Raw genomic sequence first — 14,542 nt, 5'->3', positions numbered from 1 at the left:
GTTTCACTGTTGCAGTCATTACATTTGGGTAGATTCCCAAAGCTATGGTTGGGAGGAGTAGTTTATACAGCATTAGGGCCTGATCCATCATGGAAGAAGGGACAGCAACCGACACAGGACCCAAGACTTTGTTAATCAGGCCGACTGAGGGCAACCTGCCAGCAGATTACCCAAATGTAATGACTGCAACAGTGAATACACTCGAACATCTACATTTATGGTAAGTGTACACAACTGTACTTTCTTCACATCTGGTATCAATAATTGTTTACTGATCAGAAGAGTTGTTCTAGTCTGTCTGGACATAAGTCTCTGAACAGGTGAACCAAGCAAATTATCTTGAGGAATGTTTCTGAGATTAAGTAGGTTAAGAAAAACACTGGTACCATCTCTCCTGGATTTCTCCTACAAATACTTTGCACTTTGAACTGCATGCTCAGCTAATCCATTGCACTGTGGATACTCAGGACCACTAGTAACATGGAAAAAGTCCCAAGACTCAGCAAAGTTCTTGAACTGCTGACTTGTAAACTTTGCACCATTGTCAGATATGACTTTGTGTGGACTACCATGGACAGAAAAAATATCTCTTCAATTTCGTAATGACAATGCTAGACGTTAAGTTAGGAAGAAGGTCAATTTCAAACCAATTTGAATAAGAGTCTACTAGCATTACGAAATATTGACGATTCCATTCAAAAATATCATTAGCAACTATCGACCATGGTAGTTCAGGAATCTTGTTTAGCTGAAGTGGGTTTTTTTGTTGGTGCAATTTATTACTATTGTAAATGGAACATGTTAGAGTTCCTTCTGGATATCTTTTGACATAGAAGGCCAAAATACTATGCCTGTTTTGGTAGACTCAGTACCTGGGTGACCACAGTCTAAACGTTTTATTTATTCCTGTTGTAATGCTGAAGGAATTATCACTTTAGGACCTTTCATGATGATTAAGTCTTCCATCAGAAGCTCGTCTCTATAAGAAAAATGCTTCTGTATGTCAAATGGTAAACTAGTTTGTCGTGCTGGCCATCCTTGAGTGATAAAATATTTCGGCTTCTGGTGAAACGGATCTGAAGCTGTATGATTTCTGAGTTCAAAGTTCAAAGTCTGCTTTCCCATTGTCATGCTGCACTGTTTTTTATCTGGGTGCTCTTGAGAAAGCATCAGCAAGGTACAGAAATTTGCCTTTTGTGTAGACAATATTGAAGTTGTACTTTTGCAGTTTTAACATCATGCGTTGCAAGCGTGCTGGGGCTGTATGTATTGGCTTTTTCAGAATTGTCACTAGAGGTTGGTGATCAGTCTTTATTTGGATAGGTTTGTCATAAATATAATCATTGAACTTCAAACATGCAAACACTGCTGCCAAAATCTCTTTTTAAATTTGTGCGTACTGCATCTCAGTTTGGGTTAACGTTTTGGTTGCACAGGCTACTAGTATGCCTTCATGAAGACATGCTGCACCAAGACCATACTTTGAAGCATCACAAGAAACAGTCACAGGTTTGTGAACATCATAATATCTCAATGTGGGTGGACTGGCAATTTTTTGTTTCAGAACATCAAATGCTCTTTGGTGTTGTTCTAACCAGGACCTTTTTAAATTTTTGCTTGTCAGCTCACATGATGGTGCTGAAAGCTCAGTAGGTCTGGGGTGAACTTTCCTAGATATTTGACCATACCAAGAAAATGTTGTAAATATGTGACATTGTCTGGAACTGGCATCTCAATAATTGCTACTTGTTTAGATAGAGCTTGTCGTAAGCCAGAACTGGTAAACAAATGACCCACATAAGTAACTTCTTCCAGTTTGAATTAGCATTTTTGAGGATTCAGTTTAAGATTTACTTCACATGCACAGTCTAGAACTTTCTTGAGGTTTCTATCATGTTCGTCTTCACCATTGCCTCCTATAGTAATGTCTACTATAACAGTGCACGGATAACCAGGAAAAATTTCCTCCATTGCACGTTGGAATACTTCACTGGCAGAATTTATCCCAAATGGCATTCTCAAGAATCCGTATCTACCAAATGATGTACTGAAAATGGTTAACAACGAAGATTTGTGAGCCGGTGAAATTAGCCAAAATGAACTTTTTGCTTAGACTGAAAAAACAGTGGCGTTTGGCATGAGAGCAGCTACTTCTTCTACTGTGCACATCAGATGATGAGGACATTTAAGTGCTTTGTTTAAGTCTTTTGGATCAATACATACTCAAATATCATCTGAGCTTTACTTATGAGCTACAACCATGGAGGATACTCATTCAGTCAGTTCTTTTACTGGAGTAAGGACACCAAAATTCACCATTTTGTCAAGTTCTGCTTTTACTTTGCTCTGCATTGCTACCAGAACTGTCCTTCCTAATCTGATAACATGGTTTAACTTCATGGAATGTCTGACTGAAAGTTTGCCAAGCTCGTCTTTAAAAATATCAGCGTATTCATTAAAAATATTCTGTGTAGAACTGTCATTGTTGTTCTTCAGACTTATATGGTGGACCTCCTTATTAAATGAAATCAGTCCCATCTGAAACTGTCTTTGAGGCCTAACAATGACTGCACATGTCTTTTAACTATGTAAAACTGCAAGTCATAACTGTTCTCAGCAGAATGGCATGTAAGAACTACTGAGCCATCAGTTTGTATCTCTTCACCACCAAAAGCAGATAGTTTTGCACACTTTGTTGAATTACGTTTCTCACCAGCTTTTATTTTGCAAACATTTGTGCTGATATAACATTGCACTTGGATCCAGTGTCTATTTTAAGCTCTACAGGTTTCCCATTAATCGAACAGTACAAAATATTTTGCTGTTTGCTGCCAACTGATAATCTGCTGTGTTAACTGCTTCATCGATCACAGAGACACCATCAACATAGAAAGTATGCTCATAGCTCTTTATCTGATCTACTTGCTTCTTCGGATGCTCTCTTTTAATAAATGTATGTGCCACTTTGGACTTGAAAAGCCTTTTGAAATGACTCCACTTTTTACAATTGTGACATTGCTGACCAAAAGCTAAGCATTTCTCTCATTTAGGTTCATGACTGTCTACACAATTACAACAGTTACCAATGAGGTTGGGTGTGGCACAACCTCTCGGTTTACATCTCTTTTTCATCTTAACTTTCTGTTCTACACTATCAACATTTGCACTGGCAGATACTGTATGAGATACTGTATGCATGCTTTTATTATTCATAAGCATATTTCTATGCTTTTCTGTAAGCTCATGTATATGACAAATCTCAATGGCTTTGCTCAACATTAAATTGTCTCGAAGCAAAATCTTTCTCACTGCACCATTATTAATACCACATGCAAGCCTGTCTTTTATCAATTCATCTCTCAAATCAGCAGATCTACATATTTTTGCTTTATTTCTTAAGTCAGTAACATATGCTGCTATAGTTTCACCAGGCTTTTGATTTCTTGTGTGAAATATGTGCCTTTCCATTGTAATATTAATTTGAGGATTACACACTAAATTTAGCTGCAGCGGTTAGCATTGTCACCTTACAGCAAGAGGTTTGCCTATTCGATTCTTGGCTGGACCGCCTTCTGTGTGGAGTCTGCATGTCCTCCCCGCAGTTGAGTGATATTAAAGACATGCAGGTAGGTGCGTGTGTAAATGGGTGTGCCTTCTTTGAAGGTTGGGCGTGGGGCTGGCAACTCAGCACTCTAAAAATCCACTGTCAATCATTAGTGGACCGGAGTCTCGCTGTGGCAACCCCTAACCGGAAAAAGCCGAAAGACATTATTTACATTTCTCTAAATTTACATTTCAAGCACTTAGGGTCTTCCAATGTTTCAGTCTGTGTCACAATATGGTGGTTCTCCCCCTCCCCTGTATACACGGCAGGTGCATACACAAATGAACTTTCCCTCTCAATGGCTTCCAAGCCAGATGAATTAAGAAGTTTGAATACTTTTGTACATGTGTCTTTATCAGAAAAAGCAGACTGTATGAAAATATCACATTCTTGCTCAAACACTCGCCAATTTTCAGCAATATTATTATCAAACACCAGAGGTCCAGGTCTGCGAAATCCCTCTGTCATTACAAAATTAATTTATACTTCTAATTATGCACAACTAAATAACAATCTCTCTGAAAAGGCTTTACTTCTTTAACACTGCAAACACTGTGAACATTCCAGAAACTTCAGATACTTTGAAAAGTTTTTGTTAAATTGAAAAAGTAGTACATTGTGAAAAAATTTGGTTGTTTTAGCCTTTCTGTACATTTTAAATACTTCAGAAATTATTTCGAACACTTCTGTAGTTATTTCGAATACTTTTATCAGTATGTCACTGTTTTGTACATTTTGTTTATCTCTGTAATTATTTTGAACCTTTTGAATGCTTTGCCACTTATCTGGCGACTGAAAAATCATTTAAACGAGTTTAAGTACCTTTGAATAACTGCTGAACCATTTGCTAGTTGGCTCCTGAATATTTCTCGACTTCTGACTGCATGCCTCATGATTTGCAATAAGCTTCAACTTCAGATCCCTTCTGACACCATTGCATGTCTCGTGTATCAAATGAGACACTGAGGCTGGATATTTGTTCAAGTCATTTATTGTACATAAACACATCAGGATCTGTAACTGGAACATACACTTCAAACTTCATAAGCTAACTAATTGACTTGTTACTCAAAAACATTCACATGTGCATCTCCATTTATGCCTGCATTCACTCTGACTGACTATACAAAATGGCACTGATCTTGCACGTGCTCAATAACTTATATGCATGTGCTATCCAGCTAACGTGGCTGATTAGGCACAGTACACACAATGATCTACGGAAATCAGTCTAAACCAACTGTATTTGAAGTACTGAATATTGTAACAGAGATAAAAGAACTGGAAGTGGGATATTTAGAAAAGGGTAGGGCAGACGGGTTCCTATTATATGATCAAAGACGCATTCTTTCGAATGCGTCTTGATCGAACTTGAAAGCACGAAACAGCAAAATACTGAAATGGCATATAAGCAATTTGTTTCCCTGGGAAAGGAATAGCTTATCCACCTTCGTTACTTTGCTGTTTTCATCACTGTAGTGTGATCTCAGAGTTGGTATATTTAAGTAGGGGGGGGCGAAGACCCCTACTTTATGTAATGTTTTAAAGTTTTTTTTGTTTTTTGTTTCTTTTGTGGAACAGCAATTTTTTTTCCCTTTGAAAAAAATCGCTGTTCTAAGTGTTCAGGATTGTAAGCTTTCGCTTACATGGAGTCAATAAATCAGCGTTCGCTTTTTTAAGCGTTCGCTAATTTAATATAGACTAGAGCAGGCTACATAGATGAAAATGGAACTTGTGGGAACAATACATGCAGAATAATGTTTTGGAGGAGGAATGAGTTTTAAGGGAAGGCAAGCATTGATCAATTTTATGCAATTTTGGATTAATGAAAATTGTTTGGGATATATTATGTTTGTAACTGTGAACATATGTTTGTAACTGTGAACATGTTCTCATGGTTTGTTTGGTTTGTTTTTTTTTTTTGGTTATATAAGTGTATGTTTGCCTATGTCTTAAGGGATAATTCAGTAAAGGTGTTTAACAATGCTGTAGGCACGTTTCTCTACTTAAAACAATTAAATAAGTAAATAAATATTGGAAATGCACCCACAGCTGAATTCTCCCTAGTGGTAAGACTAGCCGTGAAAATGATGATCATGGTGTCTGCTTACAAATTACATTTTATACCACACATAATCAGTTCATCCCTCTCACTGTAAAACCTAAGTGTCATACTAAATAGAAGAAAATAAATCAGACATTGGAATTACAGCTCCATTTTTGCAGGTAAGAATAAAATGCAAATATGTTAAGTAAATTTGTCAGGATTGTTTGCAGTGTTTGAGATATTAAACATTGCGATGGCAAGGCAGGTTTCTTCTTTTTAATAATTATCAAAATAACACCATAAGAAACAAATCATTGCTTTCATATTAATTTATGTTGGATTAAATCTAATGCATGTTTTTAGAATCTTAAAATAAACTTTGTGAACTTTTTATTTACCTTGCTATTGACTAGTTTGCAGGTTATATGTCTTTTACTGTTGCTTAAACGAGAAATATAATTTATTTTACAGATCCACATGTGAAAGTGGAGGGGAAAATACAGCATGTGGCTGAAGCCAAAAAAAGAATCTTAGCTATACTAGAAACTAAGGTATTCTGTTTTAATCTCGTGTTTGAACTTTGTGTTGTGCTTTAAAAGTCTAGCATGCGTTTATAAAAATAACAGCTACAATGCATATAATTTTTAAAACATCTGATAACTGCTGGAACCAGATTCCCAGAATTAAATGCATCTATATATGCAATGATAAGACTTTGTTGTAATGTTATAGGAAAGGCACAACTACTTACCTTCAGTAACTTAGGAGAAAGGGATCCATGTTCACTGGGCTGGTGCTCTGCGGAGAAGGCCTTTTCCTGCATTCCTGCACATTCTGGTTCCTGTACGTCCTGTCTCTACTCAGCCCTCGCTCTTCCTTCCCTCCCTCCCGTCCTGCTGTGAGCACAGCAGAGTGCTGCGGAGTGCTTTCTACCATTCTAGTTACCTGACATTGGCTCTAAAAAGTTTGTTTCTTAAAACACATCTGAAAGTGCCATAGGGATCATACTTACCTATACATTAAGCTACCGCCCTTTAAACCTGTTTTAAACCCACATCATTGCATGCTGACGTGACATCCAAAGTTTGCATGATAACCAGGAAAAGGGATGTTAGACAGTGGATTGCAGTATTTGTACTTCCCTAACACCGGATACATCTGCGGTTGCAGTAAATGTATGTTCCTATCACCAGATACATCTGTGATTGCAGTAAATGTATGTCCCTATCACTGGATACATCTGCAGTTGCAGTAAATGTATGTCCCTATCACTAGATACAGATGCTATTGCAGTATATGTACTTCCCTATCACTAGATACATCTGCGTTTGCAGTAAATGTACATCCCTATCACCAGATACATCTGTGATTGCAGTAAATGTATGTCCCTATCACTGGATACATCTGCAGTTGCAGTAAATGTACGTCCCTATCACTAGATACAGCTGCAATTGCAGTATATGTACTTCCCTATCACTAGATACATCTGCATTTGCAGTAAATGTACATCCCTATTACCAGATACATCCGTGATTGCAGTAAATGTATGTCCCTATCCCCAGATACATCTGCAGATGATGCTTCATAATTTAAGCTAAATATGATTATTTCATTCATAGATGAGGGGCTTAAATATATAGTTGAAGGAATAGTGTTGGATGGTCAAATTATGCCATCGGATAACAGTACTTCCCTGGAAAGCTCACACTACATTAACATTGGAACCATAATCCAGTTGTCAGAATCAAAGTCATTTACATGCTTAGGTACCAACTTGAGCTATAAATTGGCTCCTTATTGTAACTGCAACACCCGTACCTGTATGTCCTGCAGTTATCAGAAGCAAGCAATAAATTCTGCTTTGGTGGCATACTGGGATAAAGCTCTGACTACAGGCCGGACGACCTGGGTTCAGATAGTGGCACAGGTGATTGAGGGAATAGCTGGGAGCATGGGTATGCCTATCCTGGGGTGAGGGTGATGATGTGCTTGTCTCCTGTCACAGTGCCTAGTGGAGGCTGGGCATGGTGTTGGGAGGAAGCATGGTCCAAAAGGAAATGGGGCAGACCTGGTTGAAGTGCTGAGAAGGCTCAACATTGTGCCGTAATATCCCTATTCCATGCCTGCCCCTCGTGACCCCATCACCTCAAGGGAAGGAGTGAGAGCTTATACAAGAATTAAAAAACAGACTGAAGCAGAGCCAAGCCCAGGGGACACCTTTAGGACCCACAACTGGCCCCAGCATACTGGATTAAGTCCTGGGGGTAAGGAGATTAGCTGGAGGAACCAGTGTGGAAGTGGGGCAGTGGAGTGATGATCCAGTAACATGAAGGAAAAAGGGGACAAAAAACAGCAAATGAAAATGATTATATTGAAAATCACAGCTTGCTGTATGCCTATGCAAAACACTTTATGCAGGGGAACAACTCTCATACTCCTCCAGTGCAAGAGGATGCATCCCATTACCCCATGCTACCCATTTGCACTAACTCTGAGATTGGGCTAAGAGTAATACTCTTTAATGCCACAATCCCATACTTAAAATGCACAAGCTCTTTTTGTTTCTCACTGAAAGGCTTGCAAGGAATTTATTTGTATCACTATAATTTAAAATGAATCCCCCCATAAATTAACAAGACAGTCTCAAGAAATCAGCATTATTATAATGATAATGGGGAGTATTATTCACAAAAGTAGTGTTCAGTGTACCCCAATGACCCACAGCCAAAAGAGCACAGCAAAACCTTACATAATTCACAGACATATTTGTAACCTGCCCTTAAAAGCTGTTCTGCAATAGACAGCTAGCTGTACTTTGCATATTCAGATGAATTTATTATGTAGGGAACACTGCAACATATGTTTTGTAAAGTGCACAGGCATCATCTAATGCAGTGTACTGCAGGCTAATGCAGTCATAACCACATATAGTCAGGCAACATTATGGCAGGTACATCATTTATCATATCGAATGTAAGAACTGCAAGCATTACTGTAGCGGGAGCAGAGCTACCAGGTTTTGATGTCTGAACTGGATTTTTTTAATAAAAAAAAGCTGAAAACAGAGTTAAGGGCTATACAAGTATGACAGCCAAAATTGGTCGAGAAGATTTAAGAAGTAAAAAAAATGATTAGCAAGTCAGCAAAACAAACTGCAAAATGGTGATTTGGTAGTGTAAGAGGAGGTAGAAAGGTGAAGCAAGAGACTGAAGGTTTTTAGACAAGAAAAACAAATTAATGAGAGTGTCATTGAAGGATGTATGCTTTTATAATTTTTCTGACTGTCAGTAATTTTTAGCCCGTAGGTTGACACAACAGTGATCACAAATTATTGTTACAGATTTAAAAAGAGAACAAAACTAATTTTAGTACAGACCTCATTCTCAAAAGTTAAATAAGTCACAAAATGAACATAGTAAATATGTGAGTGAGATTCTGGATTATTTACATTGTTTACAGTTGTCAGACATTACTAAAGAAAAGGCAGCTGCAGCAATGAACCCAATAATGCAGGAAGAGTTACTAGAGACATTTGAAGGGGCTGGTGAGGGGTAAAACACCAGGAAGTGATCATTGCCCATTAGTTTGAAGTGTTCATACAATTAAAGTAATTTCATGTATTCTTAAAATGTTAAGATAGTCATTGTACTGTTGCAGTCTTCTCTATTGGAATATCCTGCTCACAGGTAGGCCTACCTTCTGGCCTGATTTCCAGAGCTGTACCTTCCCCAAAGCTTTAATCACTCCCCCTTTCACTGCCATGTAAGGACATTGGTGGTATAAGTGGGACTAATGTCTTCTCCAGATATTTCTTGACACGCAGTTCACTACCATACAGGACCACAGTGTCATCAGTCCATCACTCAGCCCACTTCCATTAGAATGATAAGTATCCCAAAGTTTTCTTTTTTAATTTGTTTTGTACTGCGGTAATGCTTACCCAGTGTGTGCTATATTGATCCTGATTTTGTGTCTCATATTGAAGTTCATAATTACATAGACTGTGGGAAGCATATTTTCCACAAAGACTATTACTGCTGTTGAATTTATAGCCTCAACCCATGATACAACATGGATGCTTGTCCACATTGTGCAAATTTCATCTTGAGGACAATCAGATGAAGAGCTAAATCTCTCAATGAGTTTGAGTCCCATAAATGGGTAACTGCCTGGTTCTGTACCACAGTGATATTGGCTAAGGTCTTCAGGAGCTTGTTCTTAGAAAAAGAAGCCTGCCAAAAAATGACATGGGGGAAAACAGAAGACTGAAGAAGTTCCAGTGGGTCTCATTGGTCTCTCTAGGCCTGGTGTCTGTGAACATGGCAAGGCATTTTTGCAGGTCCTGTCTTCAGAGTTGGTGTTTGCTGAGGTCTGTAGTATGACTGCTTTTGCTAACTGCTTCACTTTTGACTACATGCAAGTCCTCCCAGACTGAAGACACATTTGTGTCTTCTGATACTGAGGGGGTCTTCAATGTTGGAGGCACAAGTTCTTGCAACTAAGGGTGAATGAGGTATCCTTATGGTCTGCATTCTCCAGAAGGTTCCTAGGAAAAGGATTAAGTTCTCAGTCATCCATCCATGATTCAAGTCCTCTGAGGTGGTTCTTTCTGAAGCCATGAGACACAAAGCACGTGAAGTCAAACTATTGTCTGCCATCTTGCTTCAGTCTAGTTTGGGTAGTGCCTTGTCCCATTCACTTCACAGACTTCTCCTAATAAGTTGGTTCAGCATTTAGTGTTCTTCCTGAAGTCTAAGCATTCACCACTGGTCATACCTGAGGTGTCTGCAGCTTCTTTGAAGAAGAGAATGGTAGAATATCTTTGGGAGATTCAGATACCCCAGTTTCTGAGGCAGATGAGTTAGCCAGTGTTGAGCAGTTTTCTTCTGCTGCTACCTGTTGCGAAACACCAAAGATATGCTATCCTTTTCCTGTGCACTAGAGGATTTCTCCTTCATGGACACCCTTCATAAAATGATGGAGGGTCTCCAGCAGGAAGGAAAACTCATTGGCCCAGATCAGACACAGTGCTTTCATGGGCCTGCCTCATTCCAGGCACTTGCTGCTCCAGTTATGGATGTTCTAGAGGCTGTATTCATGAATGCTTCATGGAGCCAAATCCCCTCCCCATGCACCCAGAATACCTGATCTTTTTTATGGGGTCATGAAAGAAAAACAGAAATCCAAGACTTTTCAGTGTGAATGCAGTAAAATAAACTTTGTTAAGGAAAAGACAGACCTGCAATGGATTTTTGCATAGAATGTGGGTACTGCCTATCCCTGCTTTGAGCTTAGGTCAAGAAGGCACTAAATTATTTTATTTGATCCAGATGCTGAATCTAATCAAAAGGAACTAAAACAGGCAAAAGTAGAACCAGGTCTCAGTGCATTTTCATTTCAGTCACAACAAAGACAATTTTGTTACAGAACTTTTTGGATAATCTAGTGCTGCATGATGAAGTGTGCTCCCCCACGTCAATATATTTTCTTACTCTACGATCCCCAAATAGAGATGAAAAATCTTTTGTAATGGGACAGGTAGAGGGTGGACACTGGAAATACATTTTAATTGATACTGGGACAGTAGTGTCAGACATCGGGTATAGGCTGCTTTCAGGTAAAGCTGAAAAAATAATTCCCTCGGTAGGTTTTAATAAATCTTCCACCTCTGGTATAATGCAGGAAAAGATAAGAAGTAATAGTCTAATTTCAAGAGCCAAGAAAGAGAACTTGGCAGGGAGTTAAAATAAATTTTTTTGAATAGATCTACATTCTTCCCTTGCTTTTTTGAAAATGATTGTCCTATGTAAATCAAAAGTAGTAGTATAGTTACAGGCGGTGCAGTGATGCAGCAGTTAATGTTGTCACATCACAGCAAGAGGTTCTTCGGTTCAATTCTCGGATGGGGTGGAGTCTGCGTGTCCTCCCTGCATTCACGTGGGCTTTCTCCGGGTACTCTTGTGTCCTCCCACATTCCAAAGACATACATCTGGAGTGTTTCTCCCCAGGCCTTTGCTGGAAATAGGCTCTGTCCTAGTCGGACTTTCTTGGTCAACAAACAAACAAAAGATTTTAGCTAAAGTAGAGTTTTATATTGGACAAACCATCAACAACTGAAAAAGGCAGATAACATTTTTGTTATTTTTTTCACTAAAGTTAAGCTCTGAAGAAATACATCAAGACAAGCTGCTATATTGCTAGAATGTCAACGATTACAAAATATAAATGTTTTTAGGCTTAAGGTAATGGCCAAGTAAAAGATTAAGTTTATGAAAATAAAAAGATTCCAGGTTTGACTCCTGGCTGGGCTGCCATTATTTGCTAATTGGTATAGTCAGAAGAGTCTTGAATAAAAACAGCAACTTTATTAGACAGCATTTCACATAGATACCCAGTAACAGCATTAAGTACTGTTGTTGTTGTTGTGTCTTTCGGCTTTGCGCGGTTAGGGGTTGCCACAGCGGAACTCCGGTCCGCTAATGATTGGCAGTAGATTTTTACGTGCCGATTTGCCAGCTCTGACGCACAACCTTCAACGAAGGTACGCCCATTCACGCATGTCTCCACACAGAAGACGCTCTAGCTGAGAATCAAACAGGACAACTTCTTAAAGTGAGGTGACAACGCTACCGCAGCACCACCACCGCCAATTGTCCCTAAAAGAAGGAAGTGCAAACATTTTTCTAAGCATATGACTAATGACAACCTATTGTAATGTAGCTACATTATTTAGAAATGAAAGGGCAATAGTGTTATTAGTCCTTATCATAAAAGAGTGTCCTAAGAGTTCTTGACATGAGCTCTTTCCATAACCAGGCGTGTAAAATTATTCTATAGTTAACAGAATAGTCCAGTTTGTTAACTATGTAAGCCTACTGGGCTGTTAACAAGCATGCTAATCCTTAACAAGCACACTACTCCTTAACAAATGCTGTACTGCATAACTAGCACACTACTACTTAACAAACACACTACTGCATAACTAGCACACAGCTGCTCAACAAACACACTACTGCTTAACAAGCACACTACCGCACACCAAATGAATTAGCATTGAACAACCGTCTGTGCTGGTGGGCAACAGGGTGTATGTAATAGCATCTGTGTGACTGAGGTGCAGGTAAGTTGAATGCAAACTGCAGTTTAGATCATGAAGCAAAGGTAACTAATCCAGCAGAAGCCACCACCCAGCTATCAGAACTGCAGTCATCAATAGTGGTACTTAACACTAGTGTCAATATATGGAAGTACACCCCCCCCCCCACAGGAGTATACAAAAATGAATGGAAAACACCATATGCATAGAGACAGAAGTCAACAGCACTGCACACACACAAACTGTGCAAAAAATACCCAGTGACAGCTTACTCACAACTGGTACAAACAGCCCAGTACAGCAGCTTCACTTTGGGAATACAAGGGAGGCACGGCCTACATGATAAACAGAGCAGGGCAGTAGGGATTTGTAATGCCTCATTGCAGGAAATGATGGATGTTACTGTAGAATGGGTAATGGTGTTAATGCAGCAGGCCTGTTTTGTGAATCATATCTCTCAGTGATCACCACCTACGTGCACTTTGCAGCCTGACCATCTCTGTGCAGCTGAAGTAAGGACACACACACACACACACATCTGTAAAACACGCACTGACAAACCCATGCACCCACTGCATTAGCTGCGTACTTGAATATGTGATTGTGTCTATGCTAGAGTGCACCATAACTCACATTACACTGGAAAAATTCTGTGCCAGTGATAGTGAATGCAGGATGCACACTCAGCCTTGTACTGTGCAACTCTTGACTGCTGTATCCCCCTCCCAGAGCTGCAAGTACCCTCACCTGCCTGTTTTAAACTCAGCTCCTAGTAATGCAACAGTTCTGGGAAGGTGTTTGCACAGTGAGAGCCTGCTGACTGCAGGAACATTCACTGACACCTGCACACTCATTTACACCAAGAAAAAAGAGGTCACTCATGATGTGCTCAGTATAGAGCTGCTATCACCGGATGAGCACTTGATACTATTCTGTAGGCAGCAGAGCACAATTTTCACATACTGTAAGCCCTATATAACTACAGATGCATGCCCTGACACCTACGCACCCATCTCTACCACAGGTATAAAGCTCACCCATGATGTGCTCAGTGCATTTCTCCTGCATCCTGGCTAAACACCCAGTGCCCAGCTGTAGGTATGAGAGCATAGTCTTCATATCCTGTGTGCCCGAGGATGTATATGTTTTGTGTACATGAACTTTGTGCATTTTTTTGCCTGTGGGTACATATACCACCATTGTTTATCCACATGTCTTCTGTCTATGTCCTAGCACTGTACATTTGCTAGGTGTACATGCTGTTGTCTTCTGCAGTCCTGATTTTGATTCCATAACTGCATTATCCTGATGCACATGGCTAGGTACCCCAGACATTTTTGTATTTATTGGCCTGAGCTGTATGTGGATTTTATGTGAACCTCTGTAGTACTTCCCTTGGGCTTGCAGTACAGACTACATTGTGTCTTTGTGCATCACAGACAAAACCGGGCTACACATTGCCCTCAGTGCACTGTTCAGTTCCCCCTACAGTACCCTCAGTGAAGAACACCTGGTAAACTATTCTGTTTATGAATCCATTTCCAGGTGACTGAGATTCCTCCAAGCTGCTTCTGGTACATGGAACAGAGGCCACCCATGAATACATCTATCAGTCATAATTTTCATATTCTGTATATTCTTGCTTCCATTTTGTTTGGCCTCTTTTCACTTCCTGTATCGCTATTTTATACACATGCTATAATTTATGTTTAACCTATATCTGCCATTTACTTCTTACTTTTCAAGTCACACATTCTTTACATAAGGCCTGTTTATGGCATTTCCCACAGTTTGT

General features: G+C 39.5%; 1 protein-coding gene across 2 annotated transcripts in view; it reads left to right on the top strand.

Annotated features, from left to right (window-relative positions):
* The window catches only part of LOC122799721 (protein bicaudal C homolog 1-like), a 1,306,264-nt gene that overhangs the window by 274,597 nt on the left and 1,017,125 nt on the right, over positions 1 to 14,542 (top strand). For both annotated transcript variants that reach the window (XM_044068975.1, XM_044068974.1), the window contains exon 4: positions 6,123 to 6,202. In XM_044068975.1, coding sequence (XP_043924910.1) covers positions 6,123 to 6,202 — 80 coding nt within the window. The remainder of the gene's footprint in view (positions 1 to 6,122; positions 6,203 to 14,542) is intronic.

This window comes from Protopterus annectens, chromosome 4.part0 (assembly GCF_019279795.1).
Source record: "Protopterus annectens isolate FY-2018-M chromosome 4.part0, PAN1.0, whole genome shotgun sequence".
Lineage (NCBI taxonomy): Eukaryota > Metazoa > Chordata > Ceratodontiformes > Protopteridae > Protopterus > Protopterus annectens.
This window is presented reverse-complemented; position numbering and strand designations above follow the sequence as displayed.